This window comes from Myotis yumanensis, unplaced genomic scaffold (assembly GCF_028538775.1).
Source record: "Myotis yumanensis isolate MYYU_CA2020_CCGP unplaced genomic scaffold, mMyoYum1.0.hap1 SCAF_10, whole genome shotgun sequence".
NCBI lineage: Eukaryota > Metazoa > Chordata > Mammalia > Chiroptera > Vespertilionidae > Myotis > Myotis yumanensis.
The window spans coordinates 58,161,716-58,181,753 of NW_027223761.1; the positions used below are offsets into that span (position 1 = coordinate 58,161,716).

A 20,038-nucleotide genomic window follows, 5' to 3' on the forward strand; every position below is an offset into this window, starting at 1 on the left:
TGCTTCTGGGAGACCCTGGATTCTATGATACTGTTTCCTCGTGGAGCTGTGAGCTATTACCTCACGGGAATTAAATGAAATAATGTCTATACTGCGCCTAGAGCAAATAGCAAGTAGTTGTGTGTTGTTGTTGCACCTCATCCAGTATAATGCCCCACTAAGTGTTACATTTTCATGATCAGAGCTGTGAGTGGTCACAATGGGGAGTGAGGTCGACAGTTTCAATCTCCTCCATCCAAGCAAAGGAGCCAGAGGCAGCACCCCATTCAGGCGTCAGCTTTCTGCAGCCTGGACATAGATAACAGTTAGAAATAAGACCCCGAGCATTATCTTCCTGCGTAAGCCATTGTTCATTAATAACTATTTGAACCTCCTAAGGAGCAGAGAGCTAATGCCAGACATTTCTCAGCTGCGGTCTCTGGCCATGCAAATCACTGCAGGTTTCCCCCTGTGGGACTGGCCAGTCTGGACACCCGGCCTCCATGTCTGGGGAGCGGGGTAGTGAATGAGCCGCTACTCAAGAGCCGGTCAACAATCTCAGCTGGAATCTGAGTGGAGAATGCCACAAAGAGGTGTGAGGAGAGCGCCCCCTAACACGAAACTGGAACACCTCCCAGGTCACAGTCACATTCCACAGGCTTCTCCCGCAGCCCTCACCCAGCGAATGAATTCCTGACTTTAATCTCCTGTATGCTTGGTAGCAGTGAGTGTAGGGAAAATAAAATGTAGAACTTTTCCCTCTCTCTATGTGCCTCCATCCTGGCTTCTCTGTAACCTCCAGGCTCAATAAACTTGACTGACAAAGAACGTGAAAAAGACGTTTTCTACATAAATAAAATGAGATGATTCCAAGTCCCCTGGTGTTTTACGCTCCAGCTACCATGCACTGAGAGCCTTGTATGAGAATATTTGAATATGTTACCTTATTTTCATCCCCTCACCAATCCCACAAGGGGAGGACTAATGTCAACCCCATTTGACAGATGAGGAAATTGAGGCGAGAGAGGTTAAATACCTTGCCCAAGGTCACACAGCTGCTGTGTAGTGGAGCCAGGGTTCAGACCCAGGATCTAGTTCATAATCACTATGGGAATTACTCCTGGAGTGGATGAAAGAACCAGAGCAGGATACCAGTAATTTCCTAAATACGACCTCAGTCCCCCCAGTCCTTTAAGGAAACCTATAGGATATCTAGTATGAGCCAGCAGTCTTCACATTGACTTTACTTCCTTTGGTCCATATACCACCATCTAGGACAGTGGTTCTCAACCTGTGGGTCGCGACCCCTTTGGCGGTCGAACAACCCTTTCACAGGGGTCGCCTAAGACCATCCTGCATATCAGATATTTACATTACGATTCATAACAGTAGCAACATTACAGTTATGAAGTAGCAACGAAAATAATTTTATGGTTGGATCACAACATGAGGGACTGTATTTAAAGGGCCAGAAGGTTGAGAACCACTGATCGAGGAGGTCGATATTTTTCTCTGCTTTACAGAGGAAACTGAGACTCAAAGAGATGACATGCCTTCCCAGGTCACACCACCTACCAGTGGAGAAGGTGGGGAGGTGGGCGTGGCACCTGCTCTTGGGGTTCTGCGGTGGTGCACTCTCTCTCTGCCGGTTCCTGGTTGCTTTCTCTCTCTCTTCCAGGAAGGAGTCACCATGTGCTCTGAGACGGGCTCCAGGTACACCGGCATGCTGCTGTTGCCCTTGGCCATCGCTGCCATCATTGCCAACCTCCTGCTGTACTTTCCCAATGGGCAGGTGCTGGAGCCTGCCAAGATCACAGACTTGGTCTGGTTTTTCCACGGCTTTCTTGGAGCTGGTCTCTTGGTAAGAATGAGGTTTAGCCCTAGCCAGTTTGCTCAGTGGATAGAGTGCCGGCCCAGGTTTGATTCTGGTCAAGGGCACATACTTCAGTTGCAGGTTTGATCCCCAGCCCTGGTCGGGACACATGTGGGAGGCAACCAATCGATATGTCTCTCTCACATCCATGTTTCTCTCTCTCTCTGTCTCTCCCCCTCACTTCTACTCTTTCTAAAAATCAATGAGGAAATATCCCCGGGTGAGGATTAACAACAACAAAAAGAAATGAGGCTTAGCAAATTTACCTCTTCCAGGTGAAGGGTTCCTCTTAACACCCGGCAAGTCACAGAGCAATTGTCTTATCTTCAAGCCACCTTCCCTAGGCCCCGGAGCATGGCTGGCTGCTTCTCCTCTGGACCCACAACACATGATACACAAACAGTTTCCACATTGTGCCCAACATATCATGCTGCAAGCATCTTTTTATGTCTCTGCTTCCCCCATTGGGCTGTGAGCTTCTCCAGAACAGAGTCCAAATCTTGTTAACCTTTGCCCACTAAGAGCCTACCTAGCAAAGTGCTGGCTGAGACTAGAGCTTAATATGTGGCTGCTCATTGCATGAAAGATACACTTTATAAAAAGCACAATAACTGAGTACTTGTCAAGTTCATCTGGTTTCAAGATGACCACCTTGAAATATAAATTATGTCACTCCCATCCTGGCTTCCCTAGGTAAAATTATGGGATTAGCAAACTTCTTTCATAAAAGGCCAGGTGGTAAATATTTCCAGCTTTGCAAGCAATGTGGTCTCTTGTTTCAGCCACTCAGCTCTGTCATCACAGGGCAAACGCAGCCATAGGCAATATGTAAGCAAATGGGTGTGGCTATATTACAATAAAACTTTATTTATTAAGCAGGCAACATGCTGGATTAGCCTACAGATTGTAGTTTGTTACCCCCTGAAGTAGCCATTGTGTGTTTTCCTTCCTTCCCACCTTTGTTTTCATTTGGCTCCTCCTCTCCCAGTAGTCCCTTTTGTTTTTTTTTTTTTATTTTTTTTTATTTTTTTTTATTTTCCTCTTAAAGTATTACAAAGGGTATTACATAAGTATCCTTTCCCCCCCCCCCCCCCCCCGCCCTTGACAAACCACTACCCTCCCTTACCCCCCAGTGTCTTATGTCCATTAGTTATGCTTATATGCATGCATACAAGTCCTTCGGTTGATCTCTTACTCCCCTCCCTCCTGCCCCCCAACTCTCTCTGGCCTTCCCACTGCAGTTTGACAATCAGTTTGAGGCAGCTCTGCCTCTGTATCTATTATTGTTCAAAAGTTTGTAATGGTCTTTATTATCCATGAATGAGTGAGATCATGTGGTATTTTTCCTTCATTGACTGGCTTGTTTCACTTAGCATAATGCTCTCCAGTTCCATCCATGATGTTGCAAATGGTAGGAGTTCCTTCTTTTTAACAGCAGCATAGTATTCCATCGTGTAGATGTACCACAGTTTTCTAATCCATTCATCTACTGATGGGCACTTAGGCTGTTTCCAGATCTTAGCTATGGTGAATTGTGCTGCTATGAACATCTGGGTGCATATATCCTTTCTGATAGGTGTTTCTGGTTTCTTGGGATATATTCCTAGTAGTGGGATCACAGGGTCAAATGGGAGTTCCATTTCCAATTTTTTGAGGAACCTCCATACTGCCTTCCATAGTGGCTGCACCAGTCTGCATTCCCACCAGCAGTGCACAAGTGTTCCTTTTTCTCCACATCCTCTCCAGCACTTGTCGTTTGTTGATTTGTTGATGATGGCCATTCTGACAGGTGTGAGATGGTACCTCATTGTTGTTTTGATTTGCATCTCTCGGATGATTAGTGACTTTGAGCATGTTTTCATATGTCTCTTGGCTTTCTGAATGTCCTCTTTTGAAAGGTGTCTATTTAGATCCTTTGCCCATTTTTTGATTGGATTGTTTATCTTCTTTTTGTTAAGTTGTATGAGTTCCCTATAAATTTTGGAGATTAAGCCCTTATCCGATATGACGTTGGCAAATATGTTTTCCCACGAGGTGGGTTTTCTTGTTGTTTTGTTGATGGTTTCTTTTGCTGTGCAGAAGCTTTTTATTTTGATGTAGTCCCATTTGTTCAGTTTCTCTTTAGTTTCAACTGCCCTAGGAGCTGTATCAGTGAAGAAATTGTTTTGGCATATGTCTGAGATTTTGTTGCCTTTGTATTCTTCTAGAATTTTTATGGTTTCCTGTCGTACATTTAAGTCCTTTATCCATTTTGAGTTTATTCTTGTGTATGGTGTAAGTTGGTGGTCTAGTTTCATTTTCTTGCATATGTCTGTCCAATTTTCCCAACACCATTTATTGAAGAGACTATCTTGGCTCCATTGTATGTTCATGCCTCCTTTGTCAAAAATTAATTGAGCATATTGGTTCGGGCTAATTTCTGGACTCTCTATTCTATTCCACTGATCTATATGTCTGTTCTTGTGCCAGTACCAGGCAGTTTTGAGAACAGTGGCTTTGTAATACAGCTTGATATCTGGCATTGAGATCCCACCTACTTTGTTCTTTCTCAGGATCGTTGCAGCTATTTGGGGTCTTTTTTTATTCCAGATGAATTTTTGGAGAGTTCGTTCTAGATCTTTGAAGAAGGCCATTGGTATTTTAATGGGAAGTGCGTTGAAAGTATAGATTGCTTTGGGTAGTATGGACATTTTAATGATGTTGATTCTACCAATCCAAGAACATGGTATGTTCTTCCATCTGTTTATGTCTTCCTCTATCTCTTTTTTCAACGTCCTGTAGTTTTCTGAGTAGAGGTCTTTAACCTCTTTAGTTAAGTTTATTCCTAGGTATCTTAATTTTTTTGGTGCGATGGTAAATGGGATTGTTTTTCTGATCTCCCTTTCTGAAAGTTCACTGTTGGTGTATAGAAATGCCTCAGATTTCTTGGGGTTAATTTTGTATCCTGCTACATTGCCAAATTCATGTATTAAGTCTAGTAGCTTTTTGATGGAGTCTCTAGGGTTTTGTATGTATAATATCATGTCATCTGCAAATAAGGACAGTTTTACTTCCTCTTTTCCAATTTGGATGCCTTTTATTCCTTCTTCTTGCCTAATTGCAATGGCTAATACTTCCAGTACTATGTTGAACAGGAGTGGTGAGAGTGGGCATCCCTGTCTTGTTCCTGTTCTTAGGGGAAATGGTGTTAGTTTTTGTTCATTGAGTATGATGTTGGCAGTGGGCCTGTCATATATGGCTTTTATTATGTTGAGGTATGATCCTTCTATTCCCACCTTTCTGAGAGTTTTTATCAAAAATGGGTGTTGGATTTTGTCGAATGCTTTTTCTGCATCAATTGATATGACCATGTGGTTTTTTTCTTTCAATTTGTTTATGTGATGTATCACATTTATTGATTTACGGATGTTGTACCATCCTTGCATCTCTGGGATGAATCCTACTTGGTCATGGTGTATGATCCTTCTGATGTACTGCTGGATCCGATTTGCTAAGATTTTGTTGAGGATTTTGGCATCTATGTTCATGAGGGATATTGGCCTGTAATTCTCTTTCATTGTGATGTCTTTACCTGGTTTTGGTATTAGGGTGATGCTGGCTTCATAGAATGAGCTTGGAAGCGTTCCTTCCTCTTGAATTTTTTGTAGTAGTCTGAGGAGGGTAGGTTTTAGTTCTTCCTTGAATGTTTGGTAGAACTCCCCTGTGAAGCCGTCTGGCCCTGGGCTTTTGTTTGCTGGAAGCTTTCTGATGACTGCTTCAATTTCTTCCATAGTTATTGGCCTATTGAGGTTTTTAGATTCTTCCTGATTGAGTTTTGGAATGTTGTATTTTTCTAGGAATTTGTCCATTTCCTCCAGGTTGTCCAGTTTGTTGGAGTAGAGTTGCTCGTAGTATTGTTTAACAATCATTTGTATTTCTGTGGGGTCTGTTGTTATTTCGCCTCTATCATTTCTGATTTGGTTTATTTGGGACCTCTCTCTTTGCTTCTTGGTGAGCCTGGCTAGGGGTTTGTCAATCTTGTTTATCCTTTCAAAGAACCAGCTCTTGGTTTCATTGATTTTCTGTATTGTTTTTTTGGTCTCTATTTCATTGATTTCTGCTCTAATCTTTATTATCTCCTTCCTTCTGCTCACTCTGGGGTTTTCTTGTTGCTCTCTTTCTAATTCTTTGAGTTGTAGAGTTAGATGATTGACTACCATTTTTTCTTGTTTTTTGAGATAGGCCTGTAGAGCTATAAACTTCCCTCTCAGGACTGCTTTCATTGTGTCCCAGAGGTTTTGGATTGTTGTGTTTTCATTGTCATTAGTGTCCAGGATGTTTTTAATTTCTTCTTTGATGTCATCGGTAACCCAATCAATATTTAATAACATGCTATTCAGCTTCCAAGTGTTTGAGTATTTTGGGTTGTTTTTATTGTAGTTTATTTCTAACATTATGCCATCGTGGTCTGTGAAGAAGCTTTTTATGATTTCAATCTTCTTGAATTTGTGGAGACTTTGCTTGTGACCCAATATGTGGTCTATTTTTGAATATGTCCCATGAGCACCTGAGAGGAATGTATATTCCGCAGCTGTGGGGTGAAGTGTTCTGAAGATGTCAATTAAGTCCATCTGATCTAGTGAGTCATTTAGGATTGCTGTTTCTTTGCTGAGTTTTTGTCTAGCGGATTTATCCAGTGATGTCAGTGGTGTATTAAAGTCCCCTACTATGATTGTATTGTTGTCGATCTCTCCCCTGATATCTTCCAGAAGTTTTCTTATGTATGTGGGTGCTCCTGCATTGGGTGCATATATGTTTACCAGGGTTATATCTTCTTGTTGTATTGATCCCTTTAGTATTATGAAGTGGCCTTCCTTATCTCTGGTTATGGCCTTCACTTTGAGATGTACTTTGTCAGATATAAGTATTGCTACCCCAGCTTTCTTTTCCTTTCCATTTGCGTGAAAGATATTTTTCCATCCCTTCACTTTCAGTCTGTGTGAGTCCCTTCTAATGAGGTGGGTCTCTTGTAGACAGCAGATGTATGGGTCATGTTTTTTTATCCATTCAGCCACTCGATGTCTTTTGGTTGGAGCATTTAGTCCATTTACATTTAAAGTTATTATTGAAAGGTATTTGTTTGTAGCCATTTCTTTTTGTGTGTGTGTGTGTGGCTGTTTTCTTTCTGAGCTTGATATTTCTTCTTTTTACACCAGTCCCTTTAGCATTTCTTGCATGGCTGGCTTGGTGGTGATAAACTCCCTTAGCCCTTTTTTGTCTGTGAAGCTTCTTATTTCCCCTTCAATTTTGAATGATAGCCTTGCTGGATAGAGTATTCTTGGATTCAGTCCTTTGCTTTGCATCACTTTGTAGATTTCCGTCCATTCTTTTCTGGCCTGATGTGTTTCTGTTGAGAAATCATTTGATAATCTAATGGGAGATCCCTTGTATGTTACTTTCCGTCTCTCTCTTGCAGCCTGTAAGATTCTCTCTTTATCCTGAACATTTGCCATGGTAATTATGATGTGTCTTGGTGTGGGTCTTTTCGGGTTCACCTTGTTTGGGACTCTCTGGGCTTGTGTGACTTTTTTCTTCCCCACCTCAGGGAAGTTTTCTGATATTATTTCTTCGAATAGGTTTTCTAATCCATGTTCATCTTTCTGTTGTTCTGGCACCCCTATTATTCGTATGTTGTTTCGTTTCATGTTGTCCCAAAGCTCCCTTAGGCTCTCCTCCTGTCTTTTAATTTTTTTCTCCATTTGCCGTACAGTTTGAGTGTGTTTTGCTTCCTTGTCTTCTAATTCACTAATTCGGTCCTCCGCTTCTCCCAGTCTACTGTTGATACTTTCAATGGAGTTTTTTATTGAAGCTATGTCACTCTTCATTTCTTCTTGGGACTTACTTAAGTTGTTGATTTTTTCATCTGTTTCTTCTAGCTTCTTGCATAAGTAGTTGAGTTTTTCATCTGTTTCTTCTTGCTTCTTGAACATGTGGTGCATGTACTCTAGGAACCTTATTCTGAATTCTTTTTCCGTCATGTTGCATATCTCTGTCTCACTTAGCTGCTTTTCTGGCGAGTCCTCCTTTTCTTTCCTTTGGGGGTTTCTTTGCCTACCCATGTTTGATCTCGCTGACATATGTAGATGTTGAGGTGTTCAGTGGCTGCTCCCTGGGTGGCAGGGGCTCCTTGGGTTGTGGTTGCTGCTCAGACGGTTGCGGTAGCAGCTGCTTTCCAGTTGGCAGCAGCTCCTCTGGTGGGTGTTGTTCACAGCTGTGTTGGCTCTTCTGGCTGGTGGGGGGAGGCTTCACGTACAGTTGCTGTTCCACAGACAGAGGGTGTGGTGATCAGGAGGCTGTGGTGATCAGGAGGCTGCGGTGATCAGGGGGCTGCTGTTGCTTGGATCTGCTGCGTTGATTTAAAGGCACAAAATACAACAGAGCAAGGCACAACGTACCAGGCACTGAACACAAGTATATTCACAATATTAATAACTCCAAATAAAGGTGACCACCCGAATTAAGAGAATTAGGGGATAAGGGAGAAAGAAGAGAAGAAGATAAAAGAGAGAACAGAAAAGAAAAATAAGAAAAAAACAAACAAAAAAGGAGTGCAAAAATAGAATTGGGAAAAAAGAGGGGGGAAAAAAGAGAGCGAAAAAAGAGAATGAAGTAGAAGTGGGGAAGAGACTCCCCGTATGAGGAGCAAACTCCAATAGAACTGCCACTAATCTCAACAAATTCCAGCAACAGATCCCTGGAGATGAATGCAAACTACAAACCACCAATAATATCCAGAGGGGTAAGGGAAAACAGAAGCACAAAAATAGCTGGGGTGGGGTGGGGGAGGGAAGGGAAAAACCAGCAGAAAAAAAAAAGAAAAAGAAAAAGAAAAAGAAAAACAACCTCACAACCAGTCCTAAAAAAGAAGAAAAAACACAAAACAAAACAAACAAACAAATTAAAAAAAAAAAAAAAAAAAAAAAGCCCAATATATTCAACAATCAAGAAAACAATAGAAAGATAAGAGAGAAAAAAAAATGGTTGGAAAGTGAAGAAGGATAAAGAATAGGTGTATAAGGATTTAGAGCAGTAGATTGGAAATAGGATATATAAGTAGGGTGGAATTAGACAGGGGGTAAAAAGAGGGAATTGGGAAAGTCTGGAGCAGGAATAGGGTAAGAGAAACAGGACACCAAAAGGGGAAAAGTAAGGAAGAGGGTTTTAGCAAAGAGGTGGAATTGAGATAGGGAAAATTAATGCTAAAGGAACGATGAAAATAGAATGGAGAACACTAATCCCAAAAGAAAATAAAGAGAAAATAAAATGGCACTTTAAAAAATGGTAAAATGGTAGGAGTAATAATACTGGTTAAAAATAAAAATGTGGTAATTGAAAGGGTAAAATCAGGTGATGGAAAAAGAAGAAAAAGAGAAAAAAAAAATTGGTTTCTTAGTAAAAAGGTGAAAAAATTAAAAAGAAAAAGAAAAAGAAAAAATTTGCAGTAGTGATGGTCTTTCGGTTCTTCTACTCTTCAGCCTGGTTCGCCTTGGTCCTGCCAGGTATTTAGGAGAGTGTTGCCTGCATTACACTGTTCCTCCGTGTTGTAAATCACAGTCCTGATTTTAAAGCAGGCCGTATTTGTGATCCAGTCTGCCTTAATTTGTATTCCCCTAAGAGTCAGTTTGTGGCTCAACCTCTGGGTGGCAGTGTTTTTGGGTTGGCCTCTGAGGCTATACAGCTTCTCTATCCTTTTTTAATCCTTACCCTGCTCTGTGTTGTTGGTGGGACTGAAAATCCCTCTATAGGCCAGACCCTGGTAACTCCCAGGGACTAATCAGCTTGTTTTAGTCCTTTATCTCATACAGGGTGGAATCTGGGTGTGGCTGTGCTCCTTGCCTGGGGGGCTGGGGGGAGGAATTCCACCCTCTGGAGGAATGGCTGCCCCAGTCCTGGGCCCAGGGGGGTCTCAGCACTCAATTCGCTGCCACCTCCTCCGGCTCCCCCTCTTTCCTCAGCTTCTCCCCAGATTCCCCTCGTCTGCACCTTCACCCTCTCTTCAGCACAGGTGAGTGTCTGTATCCGAACTGTCCTATGAGCAGGGTTCAGTGAAAACAAAGAAACAGACAAACACCGGCCGGCCGCGGAAACGCTCCTCTTACCGGTCTGGGAAACGCTCCTCTTACCAGCACTGCATGGTCTGGGAAACGCTCCTCTCTTATGGGCACTGCACGGTCTGATCAGTTCCTCAGGATGCCCCCTTTAGTCTCAGTTCTCCGCAATCACAAAATCCAAATCTCAAATCTCCTGGCGCCAGCAAACCCGCGGAACTCCTTACCCTGGTCAGGGTCTGTGTCTGTCCCAAGAGACGCGGCTGTCTGCCATGCGGTCTCCCTCCGACCCTCTGGGCTCAGGTCTGGCAAACTTTCCTGCCCAGATCCCTGGTTTTTAACCTTTCCAGGGGAGGTCTGCCCTTCCAGGCTGCAAGCCGTCTCACCAGCTGAGTAAATTTGCCAATTCGGGGTGGGTGTTATTAGTTTCAGCTGCTTACTCCGTTTGCTCCGGGACAAGACCTGGGACGCGTCTGCCTATATCGCCGCCATCTTGCTTCCCTCCAGTAGTCCCTTTTGAAAAGATCATTTGATTATGGGAGACCCCAGCGCTAGGCACTGAGTAAGTGTTCAATAAATGGATGAATGCATGGGGCATAAGGAAGCCTCAGAAAAAGTTGACCGTCTCCCTTCCTGCTTCTTCTCCCCCCACAGTATTAGATGCAGTGAGGTCACAAGTTGGATCCATTGACCACCCGCCCCTCCCTGCACAAGAGAACATCTAAACCAGCAATTCCTGGGCCAAGGTTGTCTGTTTCTCAGCGCAGAGCCCTTCTTTATGGGCAGCGCAGACCCAGGAGTCTAACAGACCCTGCTCAGATGATGGGTCTGCCCTGCACCTGCTGTGCGGCCTCCCTGAGCGGCAGTGAAAGGAAAATCGCACCATCTCACAAGGTGGAGACACTAAATGAGACGATGTATGCAGAGTGCTCCCAACCCCGGCAGCCAGTGAAATGCGAGCTGCCCCCTTTCCTGGCTCAGATTCCCAGCTCCTCCACCTTCTCTGTGGGTCCACCCAGAGCCTGTCTCCTGCCTCTGACCTTCCCCACTTCTTTCTGCAGGACAGAGTTTTTATTTTTATTTTCGCCACAGGTTATGGTGCCAGCATTAATGCTGTTGAGAGGAGGTGGGGGAGACTGCTGTGTCCACAGATGTGGGGTAAGTTCTGTGGATTCTACAGAATGTTTAACCTCCTACCTACCTCCCCCTCCCCCAAAGGGCTTATTCCCTAGGCCATGTGCTTTTAGACCAATGCTCCTTTGGAACATAGTGATATTATGCAGGGCTCTAGCTGAAAATGATCCCGGGAAAAACGAACCTGGAGAAGATGTGAGGAGAGTCACTTGCATTGGACACAAAGCTCTTGTAGACCAGCCTGCTAGCATTTGGCTGTTTGCACTTCTATCTGTCTGCCTGTCTGTCTGTGGGGAGGTCTAGGACCCTCACATCCTTTGACTTTCCTATTCCCTGGTAGCCAATGGGGTAACACGTCACAGAACTGGGATCCAAGCAAGAGGGGACGTTGAAGATTGTACTCTTAAAAACACTTTCACAGGAATTCTCTCAAAATATTTTGTGAAGAACAGAAGCTGCCACTCTGTAAGTTCTTCCATTATGGATTTATTTCTTGTTCCTGATCTTGTCCCTGATCACAGCAAGCTGTCCATTGCTTTTAGGTTCCTAGTTCACACACCATCTCATTTCTCTTTTCTGCTTCAAAAGTCCCTGCCCCAACGCTTGCAGCTTCCAATCAGACCGTCCGCAGATGTCTTAGCCCCATGTGGCCTGAGGACCATCTCCCAGGAGCTCCCTGAGTCATTCCTTTCCGCTCCAGCTGTCCCCCTGCCTTACTCCCTGCGGTCAGAGGGACACCACATGGATGTGTCAGGAATAAAAGCTATGCTTTGAAGCAAACAAGTTCACCAGCTTCGCCCCAGTTCATTAATGTGCTAATATGCCACCTTTCCTCGACACTTGCCTCACTGTGACAAGTAATTCATTTACTCACCCAACCATACAGCACACACGTACTGAACACCGAGCACCAGGATGGCAAATAGTGTGGATCATTTCATTCTTTAGAATTGTAACTGGGCTAGATCGATGGACAGAGGGCGTCTTGCCTCCAGCACTCATTTTGTACATGTGGGAAGCAAAACAAGGACACCTACCGGGACTGACATCTGCAAGAAAAGACTTGGATCCTTTTCAATTTGCCAGGAAACTCAGGGGCTGCACCTGTAAAAAGCTGGCTCCCCACCACCGTCCTTCCCATTGCTGCACTGAATTTCTGACTCTGTTCCATTGCAGATGCTGTTCCCTGTGCTTCTGGCCATACAGGGCACAATAGGGGCTATGTACTGTGTGGTTATTTCTTCACTGGGTCTGCTCAGTGGCCCCTTCTGTGACACAGGCAGTGGAAACTACACCTATCCTTTCAGGAATGACAGCCTGGAGTGAGTAGCATTCATGGTCTTGGGTCAGTGTCTAACATCTAATGACGATACAGCTGATGACCACAAAGAGTATGTGCTCTCAGTATTGACCAAGGGACCAGGTACTTTCATTCATACCTAGTGTCTTGTTCCTCTCTCCACACCTGCTTCCAAATCTAGAATCTCTAGGAGGTGATTGGCCAAGGGGAGAAGTGCCCATGAATTAAGCAGTCCACCCAAGGTATTCAATATAATTAATACCTGATTTCATTAGCCCCAGTTATTAAACTCAACTAGTTGCTGAGGGTCTGCTTAGTACTTGCTAGGCACTGTGATAAGAGAAAGGAGTGCAAAGGAAGGATGAGACAACTTGCCTGTTTGCAAGTAGTTTACAGTCAACCTGGGAAGACAATTACCAAGTTTGGAATTACACAAATTACCTAAAGTGTCTGGACCCTGTGATTATGATGCACATTTATTTTCCTGAAGGGACACAGAAAGAAACCCAACACCAGCTGATTGAGAAAGACCCTGTTTCTCTTTTCATTTCATATTATCTCCCTGGCAGGTCTCATGGCTTTCACAACCATCCATCTATCCATGTAAATAATCCCAAAGTGTCTATCTCAAGCTTAAATCTTCTGAGTTCTTGACCCAAATATCTAATTACCTCCTTGAAATTTTCTCTTGAACACATAGTATTTCAATATTAATATGTCCTAAACTCTATGTCCACAAATCTCCTATTGGTCATCTTCACCCTAGTAAATGTCACCTAAAAGCTGTGAGTTATCTTTGATTCTTCTTCCTCTTACTTCCCATGTTCAATCCATTACCAGATCTTGTCAATTCTCTCCTGACAATATCTTGAATATACATTGCTTTTCACCTAGTCTGTATCACCCTGTCCCCAATCTCCAACAAGTACCTGTTGGGGGAGCTCATCAAGAAGATGTGATCGCTGCCCTGGCTGGTTTGGCTCAGTGGATAGAACGTTGGCCAGTGGACTGAAGGGTCCCGGTTCAACTGTGGTCAAGGGCACATGCCAGGGTTGCGGGCTCAGTCCCCAGTTGGGAGTATGTAGGAGGCAGCCGATCAATGATTCTCTCTCATCATTGATATTTCTGCCTCTCTCTATCCCTCTCCCTTCCTCTCTGAAATCAATAAAAATATATTTTTTTTAAAAAGAAGAAGAAGAAGAGACGGTCAAGCTGGACCTGGGCAATTGGAGGCTCCTCAGCCCCTCCCCTGTCCTTGAAATGTGCATTCACTTGCCTTCCCCACTCCCAGAAGCTGTTCCAAGGATACAGCCTGCAGAGAGCAATGTGATAGTGAGACTATACGTGACTGAATCCAGTGAGGGCCTCTCTCTAAAAACTTAAGATGCTGGCAGGTGGGTGGGTATGGAAAACTACTCATCTTGTAGCCATGTGAGTATTGTAAGTAAATCCCCTTGCTTATTAAACGTGCCGCCTCCCAGTCTGGTGTGGTTTGCCTTTTTCTTCAGCTTCTCCCTGCACACCCTCTGTGGGGGCTGGATTCAGGTCACACCTGGGAAGCTCCTGACCAGGTTTAGGAAGCAACAGTATCCCAGTTCCATTTTGCCCTTCAATCCTTTTGCCATCGATTAGCCAAAAGGGTTTTTGTAAAATGTAAAGATGCTGATAAGGCCAAGAAATGTTTACATTTAAAGAAACTTAAATGTAAGTTTAAGTTTGGAAACCCAATAGATACGTATATGAATATGGGTAAAGGTAGAAATAAAGACAGAAATGTCAAGTAATATACAGCTCTATGAAATATGGCCTGAAAACCTATTCCATTTTCCCTTTATCCAACTAGTACACTTTGAGTCCAAATTTCCCTTACAGTTTTTGCTCATGTGCTATTTTTTTTTTTATAGTTCATTGCTCTCCTCTCTGCTGCTGTCTCCTTCAAGGCCAGGTGACTCCAGCTTTCCCTATGAAGCCTTCTCCAGCTACTCTATCCTTCTAGTCTTCCCCTTTCTAGAACATAACTAAACTATAATGCCTACTGCATGGCAGGCAATGTGCTAACACCGTATCTAATCCTCCCAATCGTTCTATGGTGTTGATGCCATTTTTTAAATTTGATTATTTTAAAGCGAGGAAGGGAGGGTGTACATCAATTTATTGTTACAATTATTTATGCATTCACTGGTTAATTCCTGAATGTGCCTTGACCAGGGATTGAACCCACAACCTTGGCAAATTGGGACAATGCTCTAACCAACTGAGCTATTCGGCCAGGGCCTTGTCATCATTTTTAATGCCACATTACACATAAGGAATCTGATGTACAGAAACATATAGGAAACTTATGTAGACCTTTTTAATGAGGAAGCTGGAGTTAGGACCTGGTTCTGTAGGACTTTCACACCCAAGCTCTTAACCACTTCCACTGCCTCTGAGACCTCATAGCAGCCGTTAAAATCTTGTACCCCAGGGTTTCCCGCTTCTTCATATGCTGTCTTGTGCAGCTATGTCTACACCCACAATGCCTTGCTGAGAAACTGTGCTGTCGGAGGGAAAGGGTCTGCTCAGCCTTTCCACCAAGGAGCAATAATAAAGCTTCTATCTTCGTGAAGATGAGAACAATGAAGACCCTAAAGTTTTGTAATCTCCTGTGTTAGACTAGTGCCTCTCCCGTGCTAGTCAATAACACCTCCCTCCCTTTACTGTCTCTGAAAGCCAGGCTCATTTTCTCATCTCTCCTGGCAGAGACAACTACTTGTTCAACCAGCCCACCTGGGCCACGTGCCAAGAGCCTGAGCACATCGTCCTGTGGAACGTGGTCTTGTTCTCCATCCTCCTAGGGATCGGCGTGGTCGAAGCGGTGCTCTGCCTTGGCCAAGTCATCAGTGGACTCTGTGACGTCTACTGTGGCACCTGCATCCGAAAAGGGCAGGTGAGTGCTCCTAGAACCCGGGAATTTTTCAGTCACTTCCGCCTGATCTGTGCCACGCTGTCTCTCTCCTGCCCTAGCCCCACATGCCCAGAGATAAGCCAGTAACTAGGAAATGCCCTTTGAAATGTAGAACTTCATTTGCCACCTTGGGTTTAATTTTTCTTTCAGGTGAACATAACTGGTTTATGAGCAGCCTAAGAAATCACAACTGATGGACAGGTGAAGGAGGATCCCCAGGTTTCAGGAGGACTGGATTTGGCGAATGTCAGTCTCCAGAGTTCTGAGAAGCTGAGAAAAAAGCCCCTGACTTTCTTACCAGAGTAGGTTTGTATAAAGGACAACAGTGTTGCGAACTTCATCTGCTTTGCTGGAATAAAGATTGACATTTCTTCCAAACGATGTCTAGAAATGACATAAGAAGTCATAGGGATGTACACTGATAGAAATAAAAAATAATATAATGATAGATGCTTAATGTATTCGGTGGTTATTGTATCCAGGCCCTGCGCTAAGCACTTTACCTACATAATTTCAGTTAATCCTATAAAGCAAATGGCATTATAATGCCATATTGCAGATGAGGAAACTCAGGATCAGAGAGGGTCAGTTGCTTGTCTGAAGTCAATGAGTCTAAGTTTTGAATTTGAGCCTGATTCCAACATTTATAGTCTAGACCACTTTTCTGTGGATCTCAGAGATTATTGCTTAGACACTAACTAGTTGGTATTCATTTACAAAAAAAAGGAATAGTGGGGGCTCTGTGGTCAAATTAATTTGAGATACACTGGATTAAACAAAGTGTAATAGGCTTCTCTGCTGTAGGACTTGTCAGAACCTTTACAAAGCCAGTGTGCATTGCTTATCTCCAGGAAGAGACTAGCAAATGCACAATTTCCTGATCTTATCTGACCACAAAACCCTTTTCTCCTGAAATAATTTTTATGGGGCTAATATGCCATGGAACACACTTTGAGAAACACTGTATGACTCAGTGACAAGGTAGAACCTACTTCACTTAACCCATAAGAGTCACAGAGGGTTTTCCAAACCACCAGAGAAGCAGAAAAATATGGAATGAAATAGGTTAAGAACTACTCACTTGTTTTCTGTTTTTGCTTTTGTTTTTTAAGTTTGGTGTAATAACAGGAATCAGAAGTTTTATTTTAAAGCTCCTTTACTGTCATTGCAATATACATTTTTGAAAATTCAATATCTACCATACAAGCTCTGACAGTTCCCAAAAAGGCATCAGACAGGGTCTCTGGTTGAGGAAGCTTTGCAAAGTAATGGATCCTGCATAGCTTACTGCTTCCATGATATCTGGGCCCCTGCTAACCCATATTGTGCCTTTGTACAAATGAGAGAAGAAGCAGAGGATACAGCATGGCAAGCAGACAGGACCAATGGCAAATTTTGAAAAGGTGTCTTATCCTCCAGGTTGGTGCAGCCTGTACTGGGTTGACTAATATCCTTTCAACTCTTATATTTAACAGGAACCTCAGAATGTGACCTAATTTGGAAATAGGCTCTTTGAAGATGTAGTTAGTTAAAATGAGGTCCTACTGGATTAGGATGGACCCTAAGTCCAATGTGACCAGTGTCTTTATAAAAAGAAAAGAAACACGCATAGAGAGGAGACCATGTGAGGATCAAGGCAGAGATTGAAGCTGCCACAAGCCAAGGATTCCAGGCAACCACAGGGAGCTGGGAGAGAGTCATGAGCCAGATTCTCTCTGAGCCTCCAGAACCTGGCCGACATCTTGAATTTGGACTGCTAGCCTCCAGAACTCTGAGAGAATAGGTTCCTATTGTTTTAAGTCACCCAGTTGGTAGTAGCTTGTTACAGCAGCCTTAGGAAATTCATATAATATACAGTCCCAGCCCAGGGTTCGAGGAAGCAGACCCCCACACCTTCCTCCCCTCCCCCACACATACACAAAGTCATCTGCCTTGTGCAGAAACAAGCTACTCATGAACAGGGTGGCCCTGCCGGTGTCACCAATGCCTGAGTGCCCTGCTAACCAGGCTGTTTCTTCAGCTTCCCTGTAGCTCTCCCACTGACATGAAGCCAGACATACAGCCCAGACGAGAGATGTACTAAGCCCCAAGCACTGAGCCCAGCACTGCACCAGTCCAGCCCCGACAATGCTGTGAGGGGGTCACCCCAAGAGGAAACTGGGCTTAGGGAGGGGAAGTCTTTAGGACCAGTCGGTCCACCAGACAGAATGGCTGTATATGGCCCAATTACTGTTCCCCTGGGAAGAAAAATAAATCTAAAGCAAAAAGTTTTATTAGCTATTCCCCATTAAAACACCCTTTGTGTAAAGTGGTGGATTTGAAGCAAGGGAGAGAAAGGTTTTCTGCCTCTGGCAAAAAGTCCCTCTTGTGGTTCTTCCTTTAAAAGGAATTTGCTGTTAAAGACACCAAAGTACATTCTGTGGCCAATAAAGTGGGTGGAGGAGGCACCGAGCTGCCCTCGGGTGGGGCACCAGCTCATGGATGCTTGCAGGACACACAGGGCTCAGCTAACTCACCCCATCAAGGGCATTGGAGGTGGGAAGAGCACCATCAACATGTGAAATGTGGGCAAACCATAAAATGACTCATGATTAACACACTGAAAAAAGTGTTTATTGCCAAATAAAAAATAGCTCTCTGAAATTAAAGAGAAACGAATTCTTTTCAAGGCTGGCTTAGGTCTGCTTTCCAACTGCATGACCAGTATGTCTTGAGTTCCTACAGCGTGCAAAGCGAAAGTGCCTGGAGAAAGGGGGCCGAGTGTTCTGGGAGAAAAGGTTTAAGCGAAGGGGAAATCGCAGCGCACAACCACCCAGATGTAAGGCAGACACAGGAAGGTGATGATTTTCACTTCAATCTCTTTCTTCAAGCACATCTCATCTTTTTCAATCCCTTACTCTCTCAAGGGAAACTACGTGTTTTGCAGACCACAGTTGACTGACATCTTCCCCCCACCCCCACCCCAGACTCATTCCAGGGGTTAAGAACTGTTTTTAACTGCAGGATACAGGTTACATAATGTGATACACGTTATTGGAAATGTGGAGGAAGTAGCTCTCCTTAGTGAGTTTAGAAAGTCTTCCCATTTTGCTCCTTACACTTTGCTATAGTAACGATTTCCACATTTTCCAGAAAAAGCAAGGATGACTTGTATACTTGTAAATATATGTGAAAATTTGATTTTTCAATTTTATGAAAACCATCTAGAGAGCTCATTTATTTGGCAAAATGCTCTTGCAGGTCTGCACTGACTTGAGACAAACTTCATGGCCCAAAGGCTCATTGACAAACCAACATCCAGCATTTTTCCTAAGCCAGATGGCCAGAAAATAATTTTAAAAGGGGAATACATTAAAAGGAGTAGAGGGAAGAGAAAGAAGATAAACTAAGTAACTGGAAAAAAAACTGGAAAAAGTTGTTTTGACTAGAAACTGTAAGGCTAAAGAAAAAGAGAATTGCCCTGGCCCGTGTAGCTCAGTTGGTTGGGCACTGCCCCATGCACCGAGAGGTTGCTGGTTTGATTCCCAGTCAGGGTACATGCCCAAGTTGCTGGCTCCCAAGTTTGGGGGGGTGGGGGGGGTACAGGAGGCAGCTGATGGATGTTAGGGCTCTCATATCAGTGTTTCTCTCTTCTCCCTTCCTCTCTCTAAAAATCAATAAACTAGCCTTTAAAAAAGAAAAATGGAATTGGATGTACATAAATACTGTACTCTAAAGTTGATTCTCACAGTGATATGAGTTAAGAACTATGAACCGGCCCTAGCCAGTTTGGCTCAGTGAATAGAGCGTCAGCCTGCAGATTGAAGGGTCCCAGGGTTCGATTCCGATCAAGGGCACATGCCCGGGTTGCGGGCTTGATCCCCAGTGTGGGGCATGCAGGAGGCAGCCAATCAATGATTCTCTCTCATCCTTGATGTTTCTATCTCTCTCTCCCTCTCTCTTCCTCTCTGAAATCAATAAAAATATATTTAAAATAAAAACAAAAAACTCAGCTTCCTTCTTTTTCTCTTCCTCTCTTTCACCGCCCTGGCCCAGAAGTGGAAGTTCCCAAAAGGAAACAAAGCCAAGTCAGAGTCATTTCATTTTGTTACTGAAGTTAAAATGTACTCTGTCGCCGGCCACCACCCATCAGCTGGGGGTTACATGAAGTTCTTAGTATGGGCCAGGCTGCTCTAGATGCAGCATGGTGACACTGCAATTTATAATAAGAAATGGATATATCTGGCCTTCCTTCCTTTCTGGCACAGGCTCTGAATATCTTGAAATTTCCTAAGTGAAAAGGGTGATGAGATGCCCTTCATTACAAGCCCCTTAGACCACACCTGAGGGGCTGGTTGTCAGGGGAGCCAACTGGGACTGGAGGATTGGGATTTTCATCACCCCCACTCGTACCCTCACTCAACAGCCAGAGTTCAGAGAGCTTCCAGGTGGGTGAACACGTGGAGGGTCCTCTTCCTGGGTTATACCATTTATAATAAACTGGTAATCTAGTAAGTAAACTGTTTCCTGAGTTCTGTAAGCCGACCTACAAAATTCATTGAACCTGCGAAGGGGGTCCTGGGAACCTCTGATTCATAGCCAGTAGTCAGAAGCTCAGGTAAGGAGGGGAGTGCAGTCTGGTGGGACTGAGTCCTTAACCTGTGGGATCTGATGCTATCTCCAGGTATTGCCAGAATTGAGTTGAATCGCAGGACACCCAGCTGGTGTCTCAGAATTTC

The 20,038-nt window shown here is 43.9% G+C and overlaps 1 protein-coding gene across 1 annotated transcript; it reads left to right on the plus strand.

Annotated features, from left to right (window-relative positions):
* Positions 1-1,669: 1,669 nt before the first annotated feature.
* Positions 1,670-15,632, plus strand: LOC139017442 (transmembrane 4 L6 family member 1-like). Its single transcript, XM_070425870.1, has 5 exons — positions 1,670-1,840; positions 11,032-11,097; positions 12,250-12,395; positions 15,116-15,302; positions 15,471-15,632. The coding sequence occupies exons 1-5, from the start codon at positions 1,670-1,672 to the stop codon at positions 15,489-15,491; spliced, it is 591 nt and encodes a 196-aa protein (XP_070281971.1). The 3' UTR covers positions 15,492-15,632.
* Positions 15,633-20,038: the final 4,406 nt, after the last annotated feature.